Raw genomic sequence first — 23,150 nt, 5'->3', positions numbered from 1 at the left:
ACCGGCGGAGTGCACAGGTGAGCGCGCATCGGCGATGAGCAAACCGAAAAATACTTGCAAAGCGAACGATCAATCTTAATTTGGTGGCGAAACCGGATTCGCCAATTCACCGCCGCGCGCGGCGCGCAACGTCGTCAAATCCTCGAGACAGAGAGAGAGAGAGAGAGAGAGAGAGAGAGAGAGAGAGAGAGAGAGAGAGAGAGAGAGAGAGAGGGCCGCAATGAAGAAAAAAAACCGCAGAGAGAAGCGAACAGCCAAAAATTGCACTCGTTTCGAAGGAATGATCCCGGACGCATTACTCCGTTGCGCGAACGCTCCCTAAGCATCTTCCAAAGAGCAGCGATAATTCTTGGCGACGGTTGACACCCAGTCGGACGAATGATTTTTCTGCCACGAAGGCAAGAAGGGCGGCAGGAGGAGGAGGAGGAAGCAGTGCACGAGGCGCGAGCCAATGGAAATATTGACGTTCGCCGTTTGACAGCCGAACACACTCGTTCCAATTATACACGGGGCTTGTGCGCGCCGTGCTCTGCCGTGTCTCGCGCTCTCTCTCTCTCTCTCTCTCGCTCTCTCTCTCTTTTTCTCTCTCGAAAACTGGTTCGTCCGGTATGCGCGCGCGAGAGTCTCGGCTTCAGCAGCTTCAGCCACGGGCCCCGATGCCAATAAAGGGCGCTCGACCTTTTGCCTCGCACGCTCGCTTGCGCTGGGCGGAATCCTCGCGAGAGAGCGGCGGTTTGGCGCGAGATTTCAAAATATCGCGAGAGGCGCTTCCGTGCTCGCTCATTAGGCTGCTCGCCTGTAAATAATCCTTAGGAATTTACAAAGCCACGCAGCCGTCCTATCTCTCTCTCTCTCTCTCTCTCTCTTTCAGCTCGCAAAGTGGAAAAACCACTCCATAAAAGCATACGCGTACTTTGTGTTTTTTGCTCGGCTCGCTCGGCTCTGGCTCGCTGGGCAAGAGGAGAAGAAGAAGAAGAGATCGCGCTGCAGCGGCGGCCGCGCGCGCTCGGGCGTAGTCGTAGCCCGAGGCCGCCGCGCGCAGCCGACAGAGAAAGAGAGAGAGAGAGAGAGAGAGAGAGCATTGTGCAATCGCGTTTTACGTGTTAATCGCCGCGTGCCCTCTCGCGGCCGCAGTCGCGAGGAGCGACGAGAGCCGAGGCAGCGGTGGTTGGTTGAACCGGTCCTCGTTCCCCGAAAAAGCTGCAGCCGAGATGAGGCCCAGATAGAAGCTCGCAGCGGCCGAAGATCCTCGCCGGATAACGAATGAAAGATGAAGGTGTGCGCGCGCAAGCCGAGCGCCGATTGTGTGTGTATAAGCGGCCGAGAGAGGGAGGAAATCGATTCTCGGATTCGCGCGCATATACATACCATCCCGGCTCGGTCGGTCGACCAGCCGATCCTTATCTCGCTCTCTCTCCTCGCGAACACACAATGGATTATTGATTCGCCCTAACCTCGAGAGCCGATTTTTTCTTCTCATCTTCGCCCCGCGCGCGGCTGCAGCTGCGTATCAATCACTTTATTACGCTCCGAGCGCGACTGCATCTCCCCGTCCCTTTGCCGCGCCGCCCGATTCGACATGTACGTGCTAATTAAAGTTAGGCGCGCGCGCGCGCCCGTGTACCGTAAGGTTCTTCTTCTCCTTGGACATTTTTTGCTATCTTTCGGCCGGTTGAAAAAGCGCGCGAGCGTTCAAGGTCGGCTAACGATCTTTTTATATGCCGGCCGGCGATGTAATCATAACAACGACGACGGCGCAGCGCTGATTGATGCACCTCGCAGTTTCCCTAATTAAAAAGTCGCGCGGATTAGCATTGGAACTCGCGACTCGTTAAGAGCGCGCGTCATTAGGGCAGCAGGCAGCGGCGGCAGCAGAAGATCACGAGTAGATAAAACGAGGAGCAGAGAGAGAGAGAGAAAGAGAGAGACAGAGAAAGAGAAAGAGAGAGAGAGAGAGAGAAGAAGGAGCAGGCACGGAGGAGAAACGAAGAGTGATTGAGCTGTAGACGAGCGCCTACCTACACGACCAGCAGCAGCATCAAGACCCTCTCCTCACCGCTCTCTCCGCTTCTTCTTCTTCTTCTGCTGCTGCTGTTGCTGCTGCTGCTGCTGCTGCTACGTGTGTGTATCAATTGTCCATTGTCGATGCGTGTACGCGTTTTTTCGCACTCACCTGCAAACGGTTATTTCTATTCTCCTTTTTCCCGCTGGCGCAGTTCAAGGCTCGATGGCGTTATGGAGTCCCGCCGTGTGACAATTGTTCTCGGAATGCTGGCCGAGTCCGGAGGAGCGATGACCCGAACGTCAATCGCTCTCTTTGTAATGACGCGCGTTGATTAATTTCTCCCTCCCTCTCTCTCTCTCTCTCTCTCTGTCCGCCTGCCGTTATATGCAAACACGATATCGTCCGCCGGCAATAATCAGATCGAAGCGCGAATTCCAGCGCGCTCCAATAACTCCAATGAGCGCGCTGGTGAGTAAGGGCCATTCAAACGGGGAGACGAGACGATAAGCAATAGCGCGCGTCGCGTTATCTGGCGCACCCGACGCGGCGTTCACGGCCGCGGTACACCTCGCGCTTCCTTGTAGCGAAACCCGAGACACTCGAACATTCCAAAAGAATGCAGACACGCGAAGAGAGTACAGGAGAGAAAGAGAGAGAGAGAGAGACCGAGGAATAAAGCAATCGCGCCGTCTCTCTCGCTACAGAAAAACCCCGAGCAGGAATGCCCTCTCGCTCTGAAAAACAGACGTCATTATTGGCACGCTCGAGAGCCAACAGCAGCAGCAGCAGCAGCAGCAGCAGCAGCAGCAGCGGCAGCAGCAGAGAGGCAGAGGCTAATAAGGCCGTCGCGAGTTTTTCGCCGAAAATTACTCAATCGCCGGGCTCGGCCGATGAATTAATAGCCGGATCGGCCGGAACGCTCGACCGCGAGCGCGCGCACGAGCGTGGGAGGCCAAACCGGTAGTATGGCGTGGCGTGCATCGCGGTTTTTGATATCGCGCGGCATAGGCGCGCGCCTAGGGAATCGGCGACCTTGGGCGATTAACTCGTTAGACAGTTCGTTAACCCTCGAAAAACCGGTCGGCCAAATGAAATAGGCCTTTGCGCCGAGGATCCCGGCCACCTCCTCCGCGCGCGCGGCGCACTTGCACGATAATCCTTTATCGCGGGCAGCGGGGCGGGGGGCAAGCCAAAGCTCGCCAAGGTGGTCTACAATTGCAGTAATAACTCAATTATCCTCTCGGGGCGCTCTCCGCGCAGCGCCCGCTATCTCTGCCTCCTTTACTCTCGAATCTCTCACTCGGCTGCGGCCGTGCAATCTCGTTCTCCCTCCCTCGCGCGCCCTTTCTATCTCAATTCATCGCTGCCTCCCGCCTCCTCCTCCCTCCTCCCTTCGCCCTGCTCGCCGGTCCGCACAGCGGCGTGGCATCATCACGACCGAAAATTCCCCTCTCGCGAATGCAAACACAGCGCGCTCGTTAGACATTTCGTCGAAGCGGCTGACCCCCCCCCCCCCCCCCCCCCCCCACCAACTCCCTCTCTCGCACGTTTCGATATCAATCGACGCATGTGTATGCATGAGAGGGCGCCGTGCACTCGCGCCTCTTTTCCAATTAACGAGCGCGATAGCAGCGGCCGGAATTCGAGCGCGCGAAGCGCAGATCGACACGGGCACGTCGAGCGGCCGCCGAACCGCGAGCGCCCGAGAGTAAGACATTGAGGGAAGGAAGAGCACCTGCCTTGCCGCCGGCACTGAACTACCACTAGACCTCGCGCGCTGCGCTGCCTCACGGCGGCCGTGTGTTTGTGTTTGCGAGAGAGCCTCGCCGGAGCGCGAGTAGTGGGAGGCGAGCCCGAGAGTCCTGCGTCCGTGTGTTTGTGCGCGCGCACGAGCGTGTGTGCGTGCGCGCGCGCGCCTGTGTGCGCGCGTGTGTGTGTCTGTTGTGTGTTGCTCGGCCGAGTCTGGGTGGTCCTACCGCTTCAGTTCCTCCTGCGACGCGTCTGCGGAGAGAGTATAGTTCTCGAGGCAGCGGCTCCGAAAAAACCGACTTCGCCGCTTCCTTCCACCTTTTTACCGCCACCTTCGCTTACATGCGTCTCGCACTCGGTGCCGCGCGCGCGGAGCGTGCGCTCCGCTGCTGCGTCGTCGCTGCCCGTGCGCACCCTCGCACGTGAGCGTGCTCCGTAATAGTGCGACAAGTGCTCCGATAGCAGAGTGTGCTCAGTGCCGTATCCTGTACTCGCGTGCTCACATGTTTGTTGTTTATCAGCGGCCAGGCGTATCCGTAAGTAAACGTCCATAAGCACGGCAAGTCGCGAGCGAGCCAGATTTTCCAAAAAAATCTCACGCGCGATACTTTCCCACCGACGGTCCATTCGGAAAAGCAGCGAGTCACTTTCCATTTTGGAAAACGACTTTGAAACAGCGAAAGAGAGAGAGAGAGGGAGACAGCGAGACATCGATGTTCCCTTTTCTTAGTTTCTAGCGCGCAGGTATACAGAGAAGCACACGTGTAGAGGAAACAAGCGAGAGCAGCGCGTTTTTTCTCTGTCTCGCGCTGCGAGAAGGGCAGGGCCACGACGGGGGCTCGAAATTCCTATTTCCCATTCTCGCAGCGAACTCGCTTGCTCTCTCTCTCTCTCTCTCTCTCTGTAAAAAAAAGAAAATAACGAAAACGAAAATGTCCGAGAGAATGAAAAACAGAGCGAGACGGAGATCTCCATCGCGCTGTATTGTCGTCGTAGCGCGTGGTTCGTTGTTTTGGCTTTTGTGTGCTTCGGAAAAAATTACGTAACGCGCGAGAAAGCCCTTCTCGTGCGTGCTATTTTGCCAATAAAGCATAACGAATGTTAACCGCTTGTTCGCTTGCGCCGATTATATTGTATGCAAAATAGCACGCGCATAGGTCGATTGTTTGGCTCGTCGACGATCTTCATTGTGGTTTGGCGATGCGTGCGCCGATCGAGTTTGACGGCTTTGTCCTGACTGCTGCCGGCGGTGTTTTCACGCTTGACCGAGCGACCCGCGAAACGCTGCCCTCTCGAAAGCGACAATGAAACAACCAGTAGAAAGGGGTTTACGAACAATCGTCGTCTTTTGTTTTACGAGAGCGGGAGAGCGAAAAAAAGCCATAAATAAACTTGTCAGATCTTTCGCGTGATCGGAATATGACCGTAGCTCTCTCCTCTCTCTCTCTCTCTCTCTCAATTAAATTTCACGACGAAATTTCATCGGTTAATTGCCCCGCCGCATGGGGCTGTACACATGCGCACGCCGGCATTCCAACAGCAGAAACAGCAGAAGCGACTCGACTACTTTTTTATCGAGTGCCAACGTGAGTCGAATAGAGACTTCTGCCACAAAGTCTCCGCTTTTTCCTCTCGACTCTCACGTGTATCAGTTCTCCGTCTCTATCTCTGGACTCGATTAATAAAACGCGACGATTCGGGTGCGCGTTTATTGCACATAGGTTGCCGTGCGCGCGCACGTCCAATAAAAAGCCCGAGGCCGAGTACAGGACTATCGGAGAGCAGAGCAGGCGAATTATTTATGATGGCCGATAGAGACACGGTGCGATCTGCCCACGCATTCCTGCTCTTTCTCTCTCGCGGAGTCTCTTTGCGCGCCCACGCGAGCCCGAGCGCACGAGTGAGAAACGGCCGCTCGGCGTGTGTGCGTGCGCTCTCGCGGGCCTTTTTTTCGCGCGCACGCACGCCGATATACACGCGCTTTAATAAACACATCGTCCCGAAACGAGTTTTTCGCCGCTCGCGGCCGCCGCCGTAAAAAACCATTTGCCACCGGCGCGACTGCTTCCAGCCATTTTACGAGCCTCGCGTGTAACTTGCATGCGCGCCTACTCGCGCGCATAACGAACGTCGACGACAGGCAAGCCTTGCCTCTTTTCTTTTCTTTTCTTTTCTTTTCTTTTCTTTTCTTTTCGAGAGAGAGATCGATGGAAAAATCGCAGGACCCCCACTCGTATATATACATATCGCGCTCACCGAGTGACGTGATGCGGAGTGACGCGACATATTTCGCGAGTGCATCTACGTTTACGATCAACGCATTCCAGCGAGTCCGACGGCTTTCGCCATTATACTACAGTCCGCGAGTAATTAACTGCGCGCGACGTGAAAAACTGCCGAAAGAGAAACGACGGGAGCATGTCATCGGCGAGCGGAGCCGAAGAGAAAAAAAGAAAGGAAAGAAAAAAAAAAAAAACGAACGAAAGCACTTTGAAAGGCAAGCTCAATATCTTACACTTATCTACGATCGAGCCGGCGGTAATAACTTAATCTCGGCATGGAGCTTTTCGCTAGCGCGTTATTGCGCCGAAAAAGACAGTCTGCCTCCTTCGCCGCAGTCCCTCCGAGTTCTCGAAGGGAAAGAGAGCGAGCGAGCGAGAGAGAGAGAGATTAAGACGGAGAGGAGAAGGAGCAAAGAGCAAAAAACGAAACACAAGCGAAGAAGAAGACGGCGTGTACACGACGAGAACGAACGCTCGGAGAGATACAAGGTACGGAGTTTGCACGACTCTCTCTCTTTCTCTCTCGAGGCTGCTCCTTTTTCGTCCTTCATAAATCCTCGGCTCTCTCCTCCATCTCGTTTCGTCGTCGTCGTCGGATTTTAAATCGCATTGTGTGTGTGGTGTGTGTGCGCGCGCCCGTGGCACGTAGCAGGCGAAAATCGAAGCGCTTTAAATATAACTTAATTCAGCGCGGCGAGCGACTTTTCCGCGCGCACAAAGGTCCGCTTCTAAAATAGTTCGCGCCTATATTTGCCTGGGCTGCGGGCAAAAAGTCCCTCCGCGGCGGCGCCCTTTTGCTCCCTGCACGGCTGGCTTGAGCGCGCGCGCCGATTTCGAACGGCGCGCGCAATTAGTCGACGAGCTCCATATGGCGCCTCGCTCGCTAATTATAGCCTCCTTGGCGCACGAGCGCAGCGATCGACGGAATGAAGCATCGGCGCTTTGCGATCTGTCGCAGGTTGTCGGAGAGCGGTCCGTCGGAGCCGCAGGCGAACGGCAGCGGTGAGGCCCAGCATCAGACGCAGCAACAAGCCCAGCAACAGGCGCAACAACAGCAGCAGCAGCAACAACAGCAGCAGCAACAGCAGCAGCAGCAGTCGGCTGGTGGTGACTTTCTACGCAGGAGCCATCCGCTCAGCGAGCACGCGGCGCTACACTCGGCCTACAGGCTCAACTACATGGACCACCTCCTCCATCTGCAGGCCTCCACGCATAGCCCCAGCGCCTCCTTGCACGGTACGTACGCACACGCCACGCTCTCTTTTGATGTTTCTCATATACATACGTGTATATACACGTACATATACATATATATATATATATATATATATATATATATATATATATATATATATATATATGTGTATACATATATATATAGCTCGAGCCTTGATGATGATGGATGAACGAGATTTATTGCTGCTCTGACGAGCCGTGATTCGTTGAATAATTGCTAGTCGCCGCGGCGTTAATTTTACATCTCTGCTACCGCCGCGTGCAGTGCTGGCTTGCAACAACTGTATATCTCTTTAATTGCTTAAATGTGCCTGTGCTGCTCCTCGCGCGAGTGGCAGCCAATGATCCGTAAATTACTGCCGTGAAACAACAAAACGAGAAGACGAAGAGGAAACGTGACGAGATCACAAGCGTCATCCTCGCAAATTAATATTGGCCCTTGGAAATGAAAATATCCTCCTGACGAACAATCAATCAGAGCAAGAGAGAGGGAGAGAGATAGAGAAAGAGAGATGGGATTAGATCGAAACCGAGTCATCGTTTACTCAAAGCTGCGCGATCCTCCGAAATCCCTACTCGATAGAGAGACAGACTTGGGCGCAATAACAATAACGCGCCAGCGCGTTTGTTCGAAGTAGATGGGTGTCATTGTTGACGCAAGCATTCCAGCCTCTCGCGCGGACGCGAATCGAGCGCATTGTTGCGCGACCCCTAACGAAGAGAAGACAGAGCCGTCCGGCTTGAAATGCGGGCGGATGGCTCGAGATAGAGAGAGAGAGAGAGAGAGAGATCTTCGAGACCGTGCCCGCATTTCCTGCGGATATCTATGCCGAACGATATACGTAAAAGCGTCCACGCGAGCGCGCGGCGGCGCGCAAGCTCGGGTTTCGCGCGGCGCTCGCGCCGGATTGTTTTTTTCCGCGAGCGCGTGTCCGTTGTTCCGCACGGCCGATGGGAGATCGGCTTGGAAGAGCCCCTTTCGTCATTGCTTTCGAGAGCGTCTCAAGACTTGCTCCTCTCTCCCTCCGGTTCTTCTTATCCTCGGCGGAGGAGGCTGCGCATGGGCAAGCTCAATGTCGATGACGCTTGTGATCTCAAGTACATGGGGCGTGCAGCTGCTTGTGCCGACGAGGCGTGCCAAGGCGAAAGATCACGCGTATTGGTTTTATCGATGGCAATCGTAATTTCGCGGAATTATACGGAAGCCCTTGCCTCGAATTGAAATTACTCGTTGGTGCTTCGGAATGGATGATAGCAGCGACCATCGATCAAGATGAGTACGATCGTCAAAGTTCTAATGAATGGCTTCCACGCCAAATAATTGCAGCCCGCGGACCTTCAAAGAGAGCCCACTTTTGTCGCCAGTCCCGTCATTGCCGTCGGAGAAAAAGCGACGAACATCCATTGGGAGAAGAAACGCTGGTAGCTCGCAGCGTTACAATTCGAAAATAAACACGCCAACATATAAGTCAGCGGAGCAGGCGATCGCTAAATAAGAGAGCGACTATTAAGACTAACCAACAAGTTCGCGCTTTAAGAGGCAGTTTGAATTCAAGTAGTAACATGTACTCAATTACCATCTCCGTCTGGGAGCGCGAGGCGAGCGGAGCCTACCATTACATCGACAAATGTTTTTATTCTCTCTCTTAGCCAGGAGCTAAATCGAATTGGTTTTGATTGCAGGTCTTGGCGGATTGGGGCCGGAGTACCTCTTGCACGCAGCGGGTCCCGGCAGCACCATCGCCTCATCCGAGTTTCCCTTCTCTCTGGACGGTAAGTACAAAAAAGCAGCTACGCCAACGGACAATTCTCTTGCATGCAAATGAGACGTCTCCACGCGCGGTAATTAAAGGTAACAAGTTGGCCTTGCTCGCTTGCCCTCTCTCTTTCTCTCTCTCTCTCTCTCTCTCTCTCTCGAATTGAGACGGCGTCGTGCGATAAGCACGCTCGGGGGTGAGAAGCGTTGCAGCTCGTTAGCCGTCCGCGATAGACACGAGCTCATTAACACCTCTCTCTCTCTCTCTCGCTCGCTCGATTCAGCCAACTTATTGTCGATGCGAGCGAGCAGCGCTGAAATAATGCTTGCGTTGTTGCAGGTTCGAGGTTGGGCAGTCCCCGGGCATCAGCGATAAGAGCCAGTAGGAAGAGAGCGCTGAGCAGCTCGCCGTACTCGGATCGCTTCGACCTCGACAGCATGATACGATTCAGTCCCAACAGCCTCGCCTCGGTCATCAACGGCTCGAGGAGCAGCAGCGCCAGCGGTAGCTACGGCCATCTATCAGCAGGTTCGTTCCGTTCGCCCGTAGCCTTCTTCACTTGGCTGCTTTGCTTCTTTTGCTTTCCTCCTCCTCTCCTCTCCTCCTCCTCCTCCTCCTCTTCCTCCTCCTCCTCCTCATTCTCTCCTCGTCTCCTCATCTGCCCCCCTCTCCTCTCTGCCTCGCCGTTTCAGCCTTTTAGCTTGATACACTGCCACGGGAAGCCATATACAGATATGGACGTTTTCGATGCGGTTATCCGATCAATTAGCTCTCTCGAAAAGCAACGAAGCACTTTTGGGGAAACGGGAATAACTCGTTTGCAATCTATGACTGGTCGACGGCTTCCGCCGTCGTTACACGACTAACGCATGTCCGGGGAATCATTGTTAATTGAGCAGTCAAATGTCGACGTCAGAGTTGGCAACGCGCGCGCGCGCGCTCAAGAACGGTAGTGCAGTCCGCGCGTCGAGGGTGGCTAATGCACCGATTCGCAGTCACCATTAGCCGCGCTCTCCGCGCTCTCCGCGTTCTCCGCGCACGGACACCTAATCATCGCTCGATTGGCATGCCGTACACGCGATCTGCCAACGCATACCGAAACGCCGCTTCCCCTCCAGCCGGCGATCCTCTTCCCTCTGAGAAATATCACAATTCCAATTCTAATCCGCCGGGCGATTCGCCTCACGCTACCGGACGCCTCGCACCTCGCATACTAAAGTCTCGCCAATCTCGTTGGGTTCGCAGCGATGAGTCCAGCGCTAGGCATACACCCAGGCATGGCGCCAAATCTGCAGCAACTGCACGCGCACCTGTTGCGCAGCGTGATGATGCCGCACCACGCGCCGCCACCGCCGCCACCGCCGCCGCCGACGTCGGCCGCGGTACCGACGGCAGCGCCGCCGCCACCACCGCCGGCGATCGCCAGCCAGCCGACCACTCAGCTGCACCACGCGCAGCTCTACCCCGTTGGCTCGCCGTCGCACTTGGCCCATGCTCCCGTACCGCCCAAGTCCGAGGTACGTCTCTCTTCTCTCATCTTTTGTGCGCCTGAGCGCCTCGTACGCGCGGCTATTGGCCGGCGTCCACTGCGCGCATCCATTGGTGCGCCCCGAGTAGTAATAACGCTGATTTAATGCGACGCGCGAGCTTTGTTGACTCGCTTTTGTTGCGCAGTCGTTAGAAGCTCGCCCTCCGACTCGCTCTCGACCGATCTGTTTCGCGCAAATGTACACCCAAGCCGCGTCCTCCGAGTAGCTGCGGCGCGAGATGGATTTCTTTTCTTGGGCGTTGCTTCGTTTTTTTTCTCTTTGTTTCTTCTTTCGCGCTCGCGCGTACGGTCGCCCAAGCGGAAACAAGCCGCGATCCGTCGTTTGCTCGCGCTTCGTTCCCGCAAGCGGAAATAATTGCCGCGGTCGGCGCGCGGAATGCCCGACAACTCAATTAGCCCGTCGAATTCCGATTTGCCGAGCAATCTCGATAATGCGATCGCGCAGATGCGAGCTCCTCAATAACGCGCGTCGCGACCGGAGCCAGAGATTAATCAATCGAGGCGCGTAACGAGTAAACCGCCAGTGATCAGCGGTGACGACAACAGGTGTGCGAATAAGCCGATCGAGTGAAAAACAGAGAGGTCGCAAAGTCGCGCGCAAGCGGCAATTACCGAGGAGACGAAGGAAAAAAAAAACGCGTGTAAACGTCGATCGGCATGCGCGCGCGCGTGTATCGCTGGACGCGTACAATAACTCTTTTCTCTCCGGGCGATTTCACCTCGGTTTTACCGCATGCAAAGAGGAGAAAAAGAAACAAAAAAGGAGCGAGAGTCTTCCATTCGAGCGAGTCAATCGTCTTAAGGGTCCTGTAGGGCGTTTATCCGCTCGCGCTACCTGCGGCAAGCAGCGAACAAATCGCCAGGGGGTTCAGTCGTGTGTGCGTATTGAGTTTCGTGCTGCACGGGCAGTTCTCCGGTTACCTCATCTTCTCCCTCCTCGTTGATTTATTCGCGTCGGCGGCGGCCGCGGCAGCACAGATCCTCTTACTCTCTCTCTCTCTCTCTCTCTCTCTCTCTCTCTCTCTCTCTCTCTCTCTCTCTCTCTCTCTCTCGATTTGTTTTATTCACTCGAAATGCGCTCGATGTAAATTGTTCGCAGCAGCCCCAGCAGGCGCAAATCGACTCGTGCAGAAAAGGCTCGGACGTGTCGATGTCGAGTCGGCCGTCGGTTACTGCTGCCGAGGCCGATACTTCCTCCAGACGAGGCTCGACCAAGGTGAAGAAGGAGCCGGCCACCACGACTGTGAACGCCGCCACGAGCACCGTACCCAACAGTCATCACGCGCAAGGACTCAGTCCCAGCGATGATCTCAGAGACGAGCCTGGCGATTTCATCGAGACCAATTGCCACTGGAAAGACTGCGGCCTCGAATTTCCTACGCAGGTGATTGTCGTCGCGAAGTCGCATCGGCGCTGCTTTGGCCGACGGTCTGCTCACCGGCAATTGTTCTTCGTTGCAGGACGACCTGGTGAAGCACATCAACAATGACCACATACACTCGAACAAGAAGAGTTTCGTGTGCGGTTGGGAGCAGTGCTCGCGCGAGGAAAAGCCATTCAAGGCGCAGTACATGCTGGTCGTACACATGCGGAGGCACACAGGCGAGAAGCCGCACAAGTGCACGGTAAGTCGCTCTTATTACACCTATTAGCATTCGTCGTTATTTCTGCCTGAACGCCTGCTCGCTCAATCGCTCCCCTGGACAAGTTGGCGATTCGGAGATCGATCGATGTGGCGCGTACTTGTGCCTGCCTGTACGCCCGTTGGCGCCCGTTGGCGCCCGTTAGCGCCCGTTAGCGCCCGTTAGCGCCCGTTAGCGCGGTCTCGTAACGTTTTGCGTTTTCCGCTTTGCAGTTCGAAGGATGCTTCAAGGCCTACTCGAGACTGGAAAACTTGAAAACGCACTTGCGGTCGCACACGGGCGAAAAGCCGTACACCTGCGAGTATCCCGGCTGCAGCAAGGCTTTCAGCAACGCCAGCGACCGCGCCAAGCATCAAAACCGAACGCACTCCAACGAGGTCAGTTGGCTCTCTCGACGCAGTCGCTGCGCGGCGCAGAGTGTCGAGCATCGGGATCAGCACGAATCACGCCGTCTTTGCTCGTTTCAGAAACCTTACGTGTGCAAAGCGCCAGGCTGCACCAAGAGGTACACCGATCCGTCGTCGCTCCGCAAGCACGTCAAGACGGTACACGGCGCGGAATTCTACGCGAACAAGAAGCACAAGGGCGGCGGCAACGGTGGCGGTGCCGATGGCGGCGGCAGCGACGAAGCGGGCGCCGGCGGCCACAGCAGCCCCAGTCGCAGCGAAGATTTGCACCCGAAAACCCCGAGCCTCTCCAGTCCAAGCGTCAAGTCCGAGAGCGAAGCCAACAGTCCGCCCGGCATGATGAATCAACAGGGCAGTCCCATGCACGTGGCCAGCTGCAACGACGAGACGTCCATGGGCATCGGCAATCTCGCCGGCGACGGCTTGATTTCGCTCGACGAGCATTACTACGAGGAGCCCGAGAATCTCGACATTGCCGACTTACCGGTTGCCATTCGTGCCATGGTGAGTTGTTTCCTTCGATCGAGTCTGGCTATCGTGAGCCGCATCCACGAAACGTCCAAAATGAACCTCAGGTCGGTGGAATGGAGCAGCAGCAGCAGCCAGTGCCCGTAAGCTCGCGCAACCGACTGAAGAACCGCCTCGTCTCGAAGCCAGGCGTGAGCTTGTCACCACTCGGCCTCGGTGGCAACATGCGCGTGGGTCGTGGAATCGGCAACCTCGGCGAACTGAATCGACGCATAACGGATCTGAAGATGGAAGGCGGCTGCGGCGGCGTTCAACAGCAGCCCCGTCAAACGAGCCTGGCCGATTTGCAGCTGAGGTTGCAGCCGTTCAGCGAGCCACGCCGCGACAGCAGCAGCACGGTCAGCACGTACTATGGCAGCATGAAGTCGGCGGACTTTGGCAGTAGCCGGCGCAGCAGCCAAGCGAGCAACGTCAGTGCCATACGACCTGGACAGATGGGACCGGGAAGCTTTTACGATCCGATAAGTCCCGGCTGCTCCAGGAGGAGTAGTCAAATGAGCACTGCGTCCGCGAGGATGAACATGCCCGGACAACCGTTGGGACCGTTCTCCACGAGTAACCTGGTGGTTCAGACGCAGAACATGTCGCTCCAGGTAAATCGTCGGCGCCGCCGTCGCCGCGAACGTAGCTGAGATGAGAATGCGGCGATAATGCGTCCTGGTTTCGTTGACGTTTCAGAGTAATCAAGCACTGGGCAACGACTGGTCACTGCCTGCGCACGCGCCCGCCAGCATAACGGGCGATCGTCGCATGTCGGAGCCAGCTCGGGGCTATCAAAGCCAGCGGGTGTCGCCGCCAATGCCGCCGAGGCCACGCTCGGCTCAGCTTCCGGAGCTCCATCCGAATCAAGAGGTCGTGCTGGACGAGGTCGGCGAAGGCGAAATGGTGGAGAATAAGCTGGTCATCCCCGACGAGATGATGCAGTACCTGAACCAAGTGCAAGCCGGCGGCACCGCGAGCTATCGCGGCAGTCCCTTGCCGAACTGCCGATCGCCGATCTGCACGAGTCTGCAGCACTGCGGCCCGTCGAGGCACCAGATGCAGCCAAACTACAGCCAGTGCTACGCCAATCCACAGACGCCGGATTACTCGTCGTCGGTGGGATCGCCCTATTCCCAGTGTCCCAACTCGCACCTGTCGAATCGAGGAGTCGAACAGTCAGCCGCGTACTACGGACCGCAATCGTGCTCGGTCTCGCCGGCTCAAGGCTTCGCGTCCGATCAACCGATGAGCTCGCCGGCGGCCGGGGCTCTTGCGCCGGCTCAAGGGATGCCCAATCCACACCAGAGCAGCGCGCAGATGAGTCGCAACTGCGCGCAGAACGGCGAGCATGGGGCCTACTATCGGAGCTACGGCTGCCAGTCTCAGATGAGCACCGTCAATAGTTGCGCCCAGCAGATGAGAGCCCAGCCGATGTCCCAGTCCTGCTCGCCGCCCGCCATGCACGGCAGCGTGACGCAGACGTGCAGCGTCGGCCACGTGGTGCGCCCGCCGAGCAACCCCTGCCAACCACTGTCGCCGCTTTGCCAGCAGCAGGTGCAGAGCGCTCGTCCGATGTCCGCGGGCGTGATGCCGAGCGAGCAGTGCTCGATGGGGGGCGGCGTGCACGGTGCTGCTGGCACGAGGACCACGCCAAAGCCAGTGATGAGCCCAGCGATGAACGATTGCCCCAGATCGGTGGCGTCCTTCTGCTCGCAACCAAGTCCCGGCGGTTCGAATCCCGTGGACGTGCAGGTCCAGAGCCCGTGCTCGCAGCTCTCCGGTGGCAGTTGCGTGCACCCAAATCCCAGAGCCATGAGTCAGGCGAGCGCGATGCCGAAGGATAGGACGTGCGGCCAAGCCGGCTGCCGCGCGCAGTACTGCTGCCAGCAGTCGAGTCAGCCTGACCAGAGGTACAACGGGTGCGGCGGCAGCGAGTGCCAGTGGACACCGAGTTACAACGCCGCCGAGCCCTGCTGCATGGCGGCTAATCGTCACCACCCAGGCGCGGGCCACACGCCGGAAATCCAGTGCCGCGACATCAGTCAATCACAGCAGGGCTCCCCGGTGAAACCACCTCAGGGCATGCGCCAGGATTCGTATCGCAGGACTTTGGAGTACGTGCAGCAGTGTAGAAATTGGTCGGGCAATGGTACCGAAACAAGCGTAAGCAGCTCGACTCATCCGATGGCGCTGCCGCAGCAGTTGTCGAGCAACACTAATATGCTTCTCAACGACATGACCTCCTCTCTAAATTCTCTCCTGGAAGAGAACAGAGTTCTTCAGTTGACTAATATGATCTAGTGATCTCACGCCTCTATCGATTCTAGTAATTTTTATTATCGTTGCGCGTCAACTTCCTATCGACGCGTGCGCTGACTGTACTTCCAGATCAATACGATGAAGAGAACAAATGAAATAAAACGCGACCAGTGATAATGAAAATTAAAAAATGAGAAAAAATTCGACGGATGGAGATTACAAAGGATTACAAAAAGAGAGAAAATTTTTTTTTTATGAGTATGACCAACGACGCAAACTGTGATATCTGACTGGATAGAAAATCGAAAGGCGAACGCATGACAAACTTAGCGCGTAGACTTTTAAACACACATGGCCAATATTAGTTTGTTAAGACGCTGTAGATAGTCCTTTTTCCGTAGAGCGAGTAGACTTTTATACGTGTATCTCTTTGCAAAACTTCTTTTCTTTTATAGGTTAATCTTTTATCTTCCCATCCTTTTTCTATTGAGCTCATGTATAAGCGACGAGAGAATGCCCAGAGACTTAGATATTAATCTACCTGTTTTTGTTACGGATATGTATGTTTTTTCTTACGAATTATACATTACATATTATCATTTTTTTTTAAATAAGCTACAGTTAAGGGAGTGCGAGTTTTTTTTGTGAATATTATAAATACGACTGACTATTGTAATTTGTATACTTTAGACGGCGGCACGTTCAAACGCGCGCTATACATGTATTTTTTAAATGAATTTTTCTTTTTGTAAAAAAAGCGAACAAAGTGTGCCTTATTATATGTGCGATATCCGGAATAAAATTCAACTACCAAGAGATTGTTAAACTATTTAAATGACCAATAAAAATTCAGCGGAATCATTCAATATAATTCAACGTCTTTCATTTTCTAATTCTCTTCCTTCAATAAAAAAGAATTAGCTTACATGTGGATTTTCGTTTATTTACTTGCAAATGTCAATTTTACAAAGATTATCATTCACAATTACAACATCAATTAAACGCGTTCACAAAGAAACGTTTAGAAAAGTAAAGCAATCGCATCTCAATTTTCTTCGTTAAAAAGTACAAACAAAAGATTCATAAAATAGCAGATCTTCCCGTTTAATACTTGCGATCATGGGTCGTTTAACACTTCATCGTCCTCCTTATATGTCGGCCCCTATCTTTGGCACAAAGTCAGATCCATCATTCGATCGTTGATTCTGAAAAATTAAGGCGTACCATTGGTGCTCTTATCATTCGGCAGTGGTTCATCGTACAATTCGCCATCCGCGCCACGAATACGAAAAGTGGGTAACACGTCAGGCATTGGCGGCGCAACGGGCACCGAGCCGTAATTCTCGTGCAGCTCTTCGAGTCTGGAATTCAGAGCGTTGCCACGGCGCTTCGTGTCGTTGACTTTTTTTATAAGCCATTCTGCTTGTTCCTCCAGGCTTCGTAATCGAGCTGCGCGTGCGTCGATCTGCGATTTTGCTGCCGTTGCCGCCGAGCTAAATGATGACGATGACAATGCTTGTGGTTCGGTTTTCAGGTTATTCGCTAAACTGTCGGATCTTTCCTCGCAAGTTTTCGAGCTTACGCAAGAAGCCTGGTCGTCGGGTGCATCGTTGGATTGCACGTTTTGGATTAGCGTTGGCTCCGGAGGATGCGGACCGATTGAAAATACAGACACGACTGGAACTACTTCCGGCTCGGTCTTTGCAATATCACTTTCCATTTCTTCTTTGATCGTATCGAGGCACTTTATTCTCCCCACCGCTCCATCGATCTTTCCCAAAGAAGACTCAATTTTGGGAATTTCATTTATGATCACGCTTTTAACATTTTCTAAAGCAGCCTCCACGTTATTACTTGAAATCATGTCTTCTAATTTTTTGTCATCTTCCAAGATCGATTGAACTCGATTGCTTTCATCTTCGAAATTTAAGCAACTTTCCTCTCCACAATTCAACTCGTTCGAACTGATGAGATCCTGGAGAACATTCGCTAAAGCTTTTTCAAGGGGGTCGACTATTTCCTCCTCATTTTGGGATTCCTACACGCAAACGAATGAACGCAGCTGATGATAAGTTCGTTCGAACAATATATCATAAAGCTGAATAATTGAATAAATTTACTTGAAGTAATGAGGTGGATGGCCTAGGATCCTCCTCGATCATTTCTGCATTGTCCAATTCAGCTTCAGTTTCTGGCGTCGGTGTTCTTTGTCCTGAAGCCGACGTCGATGATTTGGGGTCCGAGCATTCGTTGTCCGTTGGCAGTTCGGATTCCGTCTCTGGCGTTGCCGCTCTCGAGCCACTCTTTGAAAAAGACATTATTTTATTGCCACATCCCGCTGTAAAAGAGGTTTCCCGAGCTTACTTTTTTTGATCGCCTTCGTGAAGTGGAAGGACGCACTCTCGCATCCTCGTCTTCGTCGGACTCCTCTTCTCTGTCGTCGCTAAATCCGCTCTCTGCGCTGAAAATGAAAGGAAGCGTAATCGAGAAAATAAAAAAACGTTTATTAAATTAACGAAAGCAAGCAACGCGCTTACCTATTATTGAACGAATCAGCATGCGTGACCAAGGCTTTTCTCGCAGCGAATTCCCTCCTAAGACTTCTCCACTCCATTTCCGTGTTATTATTCTTTTGCCTCGCGGATTCCCACTTCTCCTTGCAATACTCCAATTCTTTTTTCAACTCTTGCAGCATCTTTCTCTTCTGCTGAAGTTCATATCGTAATATCTTCTCGTGAGTATGCAGCTGCTGATGTTGGGCTTGCATGCGGCCTACAATGTTCCACGTCTTGCTCAGCTCGTCCGACACCGTCGACAGCCTCTTCTCCTGCAAGCGGCGAATGAAAGCTTTAGATAATTGAGTAATTCAATCCAGTAACTGGAGCGAGAGAGAAAGCCGCATGAAAAACCTGCTCGGACAGCTTATTCTCGAGGTGCGAGTTGAGCTGCTTCATGCGGTTCATTTCCTTCTCGAGGTGCTTCTTCTCCAGGATAAGCTCCTTGAGCCGGATGTAGGTCTTGCTCACGGATATCACTAGTCGCGGGCCAGTCGGCGTGTCGACAGACTTGTAGCAGCTGTCCGGTGCTGTGTCCGTGCTCGCGGAAGCACTCTGTTGATTTGGCTGCTGCTGCTGTTGTTGCTGCTGCTGCTGCTGCTGCTGCTGATCGACGGCCGCGTGGCAGCTTAGCAGCTCGGTTAACACGCGCCACACCTGATAAAACAGTCGGCCGATCCTTTCTCATTCGATTTACAAAAATAAAATTTTTCCATTTGCGTCAATGTAACGACAGTGAACCTTTGGCAAATTGTGTGCAATGCTCTCCTCTTGAACATCGTCAGCCCTCTTGTCGGCAGTCTCGCGATTTCTGCCGTCCACCTGTTCGATTATGTCAATGAGCAGTTTTGGCAAAGCCGCCGCTTCCGAGCAATTCTCTTTGGCCATGCCGCTGATCAGATCGTGATTTTCCTATAAAGAAGAGCAGAAAAATCCAGTGTTGCATTCGCGTAAACATATACATACGTGTTTATCTGGGTCGCTCGGGAGAATTTTGGCAGGGGTTTTGGTGTACCTGCAACAATCGAGTTAGCCGATCGAGATCCATTTCGGCCGAAGAGGCACTGAGAAGCATCTGGGTGAAGAGGTTGTTGATTAGCGTCATTTGATTCTGCAGGTCACGGCAGTCGGCCTTGGCAAGGCCCAATTGAGACTCGAGGTTCAGTACCTCAGCATCTTGGGCGTCTAACTATTACAAAAATAAATTGTTGATATACATAACTGGCCGATCGAACGATGCGACTACTGCTGGCAAATGTTGCGTACCTTATCTTCAGTTTTATGCAATTCCTCCTCCAAACGGGTATTCTCCCTTCTCGCGTTGTCCAGTTTGACTCTGAGCTCGTGTATCTCCTTGAAGCAGTGATCCTTGAGCTCGGCCAAAATCCTCGACCTTTCGTCGGACAACGTTCTCGAGCGGGCGATATCTTCGGCTTGTCTCTCGACCTCCTCTCTAATATTGTCGTTGACGTCGAGGAAAGCGCGGTCAGCTGAATGCACCACGATCTGGGCCAGTCTGTCCTTCAAGGCGTTCACCTGCTGCCTTCTCAGCTTCAGTTTCACTCGCATGTCTTCCGACAGTCTCCTCAACGAGCCGATGCGCAGCCTGTGCTCGTCGGGATCGTTCTCCAACTGGAATCTCAAGTCATCGGTTCTTTCCAGCTGCAACCAGAGATCGCTGGTGATCTCGTCGGAAATTTTAAGCAACGCCGAGAGCCTCAGAGCTTCGACGCGCTCGCAACTCTCGCTCTCGGTCTTTGTCTCCGAGCTCATCCGGTCAGTCTTCGTGGTTTGCGCTTCCAGCAGTTGCCTGGCAGTCTCCAAGTGCGCACTTCTCTCGGCTTCGAGTTCGCGCCTCAGGCGCTCCATCTCCGACGAAATGGCGGCGATCGCGCGCTGCCGTGCTTCTCGCTTCAGTAGCAGCTCCTTTTTGAACTCCTCGCTCACACCAGTAGCGCTCGACGTCGAGGCCTCGGAGTCTGGCGAGTCGCTTGCCGCTTCCATCGCTTGCTCTGGTGCCATTTTTAACGCGTTCATGTGTTATTGTTAAGCCACCAAGTCTCAGAAATAACTAGAATAACTTGAAAATCATCTTACTCGCATTCTGGCTATGCGCTTCAATCTCCAACTCTAGAGCTTTGATCTGCCGATTAGCCTCTTCAATGACGCTCAGATGTTTCTTCTTTTCCTCGTCTTGCTCGGCAACCCTTGACTCCAGCCTCGCTATTTGCCCAGCATCTCGTTGGAATGTCTCCAGTTCGGCAAGAAGACGCGCGCTTTCAAGCTCGGACTCGCTCAGCTGTTGGGACACTTGTCGCAGGTGTGTTTCTTTCTTCTCGCATTCTTTCTGCGACACCTGATCAAACGGTCAAAAGAAGTTACGATGAATGACTTTCAAACACATTCAGAGTCGTGAATAATCACCTTGAAATCCTCGGTGAGACGTCGTACCAGGAGCCTTTGTTCCTCCAAGTCGCTGCTCTTTTTCGTTGCGTCGGCTTTAAGCTGCTCGATCTCTCGCTTAAGTACGTCGTCGTTTATCGCTACGCGATCTACCTCGTCAGTCTCATCGATCGCCAATGTTTTTCTCAATTGTCGTACTCGTCTGTTCGGTGCCTTTACCGTAACGTTTTGCCTGGCGGTGTAGGCTCGTACTTTGCCTTCGCAGAACAAAAGCCACTCGTAATGTGCAGCACAAAAAAAGAAAAAAAAAGCGACAGCTCTAGCTGCCAAGAAAGGTTTATGCGCGTACTTGTGGTTTTGCTATTGGTGGCTCGACATTTCGAGCACAATTCCCTCGTTGCCGACGTTGGCCTCTCGCCACTCGACAGCAGCAAGTGCAGCTGACTAAGGGTGAAATTGTGCGCGGCCGCAAGCTGCTGATTTGCCTCTGCCAGATGCGATATCGTTCTCGTCAAATCCATGGCTTCTTCTGCTTTCTATCAGCGCCTAGAGACACATCAACGTCGCATAACGTCAGACAAATCGCGCCAATCTTCGAATTCTGTTATCTTATAGCGGCGCGCAGATTGTGAAATCGGACAAATCTTTGTTGACGTTGACAGTCGTGGGAACGTTCAAAACTCGACTTTCTCTTTTAGATAAGCCTCAAAGCAAAGCTGTCGCTCGCTCGAGAAAAAAAAACAAAGAATCGTAACAAGGCAAAGCTACCGAAGCTGGTCGAGCTGTCCTCCGAAATTCAGCGCCAGAGTAATTGACGCAACATGGCGTCGCGCAAAGCAAAATGAACACAAAGACAAGGCGAAATTCAATCCAGACTGGCACACTCGCGGAGCAAATTGCATTGTGTGCAAACGATTAACCGGCGCGTAAGAGGCCGTGGTACATACATCCACCCGTGACCACAAAATCGAAACTCGATCATCTAGCACCGATGCGCGCACGAAAAAGAAAGAGACTGCAACTCGACGAATTCTGTGCGCGGCGGCGGTTTCGACGACGCGCGGCAACACACTGATCTCAAGCTCCATGCCAAACGCGCCTTTTGTCCCACGAGTGGCTGCTGTTCGCTGCGAGCTTTCGCCATTTACCGCAAGAAAGCCGGATGGCTATTAATAGGAAAAAATTGGTTTCGAATAAAGTGACTCAGTACACGCTGTTGGCGCTAAGTCAGAAAGAAAGCCCTTGTCAACATTTTCGGCTACACGGCTATTGCCATCGATGTCGGCTTATTATTAATTTTTTTCTGTCTTCCAGAAGTACACTGTCGCGCAAATAACGTATTTTTACGTACTTTAGAATCGGGCATATCGGCCATCTAAACTTGTGAGTAGCTGTATGCATTTCATAAAATTTTTCTTTTTCATTTGTTCTTTACAGACCGGCATCATGATTTGAGGCGGTAACGTTAGGCAATTCGTACCTTCGTTGATTTCACGATTCCCATTAGCTTGTCATTCGGTATTATTGACCAAATGTCATGGCAGACCATAAATGAAAATAAATTCTACGTAATTTCATCGAATCATTTGACTTATTTTTAGAAAGTGATTTAATTAATCGGGAATGTGTCACGTGGTAGTTTTTGGGAAATTCATCAAGACAAGTTGCCAGCATTGTTCAGCTCAATTGCCACATGTACAGCGTATGCTTGTTTAAATTTTAGCAAAAAGATTTAGTTTGCTCATCGATTCTCGTCACACACATTTAGCAAACTGACGTGGCATTGAGCTGCCAATGCGTCAAAGAGTATCGTTTTACATTCGAATATGTATTTCTTTCTCTCGGCATTGAGATTTTTTATTTTTAAAAGTAATTAGCTGCCATGAAAAATTTATTTTTACTCTTCTTTAATAGATTTCTAAGAAACAAAAAGGGTTCCAACTTCCAAAATAACCGCGGAACTCGCACGATCTCTCCAGAGTTGAGTAAAAGTAAATTTCCCGTTGAACTTTCTTTCAAGATAACAAATACATACACATGATCGAAAGTAAAGAAAAATGCAACAAACCTTCAAAAATACTCACTCAGTAATATAAAATAGTCCATCGACACATTGAATAATCGGCCGCGCAAATCTTGTGCAGTCGAAAAAAAAAACGTGCTGGGCAGTTTTCGCACTGACAGATTTTCCGCTGGCCGCACGCGCGCGCGCTCGATACATGCACACACACGTATACAAGCGCACACGTGCTGAATAAGTCTGAAAATAAACCGTGCTGCGCGCACAAAGAAGAGTCGCGAAAAAGCCGACGACCTTATACTCGACACAACGTACACCCCCGTCGTTGTGCGCGATCGCGAACAATTGGAGCGAAACCAGCTGGCGAGGAAAAGGCCGAGAATAGAAAGAATCGACGTCGTCGAGGTAAGGGGTCGCGCGGAGATGGTTGGTATTTCGTGATGCGAGCGTAGTATTCCAGCGAAGGCGAGCTTTCGACTGAAGCCACACGACGTCGAGTACGAACCGGCCGAAGGTCGGGCCGTCGCCGATATTTTTAGGCAGCCCGGGCTAACGCTGCAATGGCGCGTCGCACGCGCCTACTCTCTCTCTCTCTTTCTCTCACTATCACTCTATTCTAGATAAAATTTTTTTTCGCTCTTCGAGATTTTTAAGATTGTTGCGTCGCTTATCAGCTGAAATTATTGGCTCCCGATACGTATTAAGTATGACCCATCGCGTGGGAATGCTTTGTAAGATTGATAATGTAAAGAAGCTTGATAATGCGGCAATCAAG

General features: G+C 52.8%; 2 protein-coding genes across 7 annotated transcripts; one reads left to right on the top strand and one right to left on the bottom strand.

Moving 5' to 3' along the window:
- Positions 1–4,015: 4,015 nt before the first annotated feature.
- Positions 4,016–16,259, top strand: LOC131675780 (transcriptional activator cubitus interruptus-like). Of its 4 annotated transcripts, none has more exons than XM_058954918.1 (11): positions 4,016–4,290; positions 6,995–7,272; positions 8,956–9,045; positions 9,369–9,557; positions 10,275–10,546; positions 11,681–11,962; positions 12,039–12,203; positions 12,434–12,598; positions 12,689–13,132; positions 13,204–13,749; positions 13,835–16,259. In XM_058954918.1, exons 2-11 carry the CDS (start codon positions 7,215–7,217, stop codon positions 15,437–15,439), a joined length of 3,816 nt encoding a protein of 1,271 aa, XP_058810901.1. In that variant the 5' UTR covers positions 4,016–4,290; positions 6,995–7,214; the 3' UTR covers positions 15,440–16,259. The 4 variants fall into 4 exon arrangements, with proteins under 4 accessions (XP_058810901.1, XP_058810900.1, XP_058810902.1 ...); XM_058954917.1 differs by having other exon boundaries at positions 11,678–11,962; XM_058954919.1 differs by lacking the exons at positions 4,016–4,290; positions 6,995–7,272; positions 8,956–9,045; positions 10,275–10,546 and having other exon boundaries at positions 9,423–9,557; positions 11,678–11,962.
- A 42-nt stretch (positions 16,260–16,301) lies between these two features.
- On the bottom strand, positions 16,302–22,831 carry LOC131675781 (paramyosin). Of its 3 annotated transcripts, none has more exons than XM_058954922.1 (12): positions 22,440–22,831; positions 20,705–20,901; positions 20,377–20,612; positions 20,050–20,308; positions 19,219–19,964; positions 18,968–19,141; positions 18,694–18,864; positions 18,307–18,609; positions 17,935–18,224; positions 17,762–17,858; positions 17,518–17,700; positions 16,302–17,435 (listed from the first exon to the last, which is right to left on the bottom strand). In XM_058954922.1, exons 2-12 carry the CDS (start codon positions 20,874–20,876, stop codon positions 16,611–16,613), a joined length of 3,456 nt encoding a protein of 1,151 aa, XP_058810905.1. In that variant the 5' UTR covers positions 20,877–20,901; positions 22,440–22,831; the 3' UTR covers positions 16,302–16,610. The 3 variants fall into 3 exon arrangements, with proteins under 3 accessions (XP_058810905.1, XP_058810904.1, XP_058810906.1); XM_058954921.1 differs by lacking the exon at positions 22,440–22,831 and adding an exon at positions 21,303–21,463; XM_058954923.1 differs by lacking the exon at positions 22,440–22,831 and adding an exon at positions 21,124–21,285.
- Positions 22,832–23,150: the final 319 nt, after the last annotated feature.

This window comes from Phymastichus coffea, unplaced genomic scaffold, assembly GCF_024137745.1.
Source record: "Phymastichus coffea isolate CEN01 unplaced genomic scaffold, Cenicafe_Pcof_1.1 PCOF00028, whole genome shotgun sequence".
Classification (NCBI taxonomy): domain Eukaryota; kingdom Metazoa; phylum Arthropoda; class Insecta; order Hymenoptera; family Eulophidae; genus Phymastichus; species Phymastichus coffea.
Note: the sequence above shows the minus strand (reverse complement) of the source record. Positions and strands in the feature narration are given on the sequence as shown.

Bases quoted from the DNA above. Each gene is read 5' to 3' on its own strand.
- LOC131675780 (XM_058954917.1), top strand. From the start codon at position 7,215: ATGGACCACCTCCTCCATCTGCAGGCCTCCACGCATAGCCCCAGCGCC. The intron at 9,046-9,368 runs GTAAGTACAAAA...GCGTTGTTGCAG, and splicing joins GTTTCCCTTCTCTCTGGACG to GTTCGAGGTTGGGCAGTCCC. The intron at 13,750-13,834 runs GTAAATCGTCGG...TTGACGTTTCAG, and splicing joins CGCAGAACATGTCGCTCCAG to AGTAATCAAGCACTGGGCAA.
- LOC131675781 (XM_058954922.1), bottom strand. From the start codon at position 20,876: ATGGATTTGACGAGAACGATATCGCATCTGGCAGAGGCAAATCAGCAG. The intron at 19,142-19,218 runs GTACGCAACATT...TTTTTGTAATAG, and splicing joins TGCATAAAACTGAAGATAAG to TTAGACGCCCAAGATGCTGA. The intron at 18,610-18,693 runs GTTCACTGTCGT...CTGTTTTATCAG, and splicing joins TTGCACACAATTTGCCAAAG to GTGTGGCGCGTGTTAACCGA.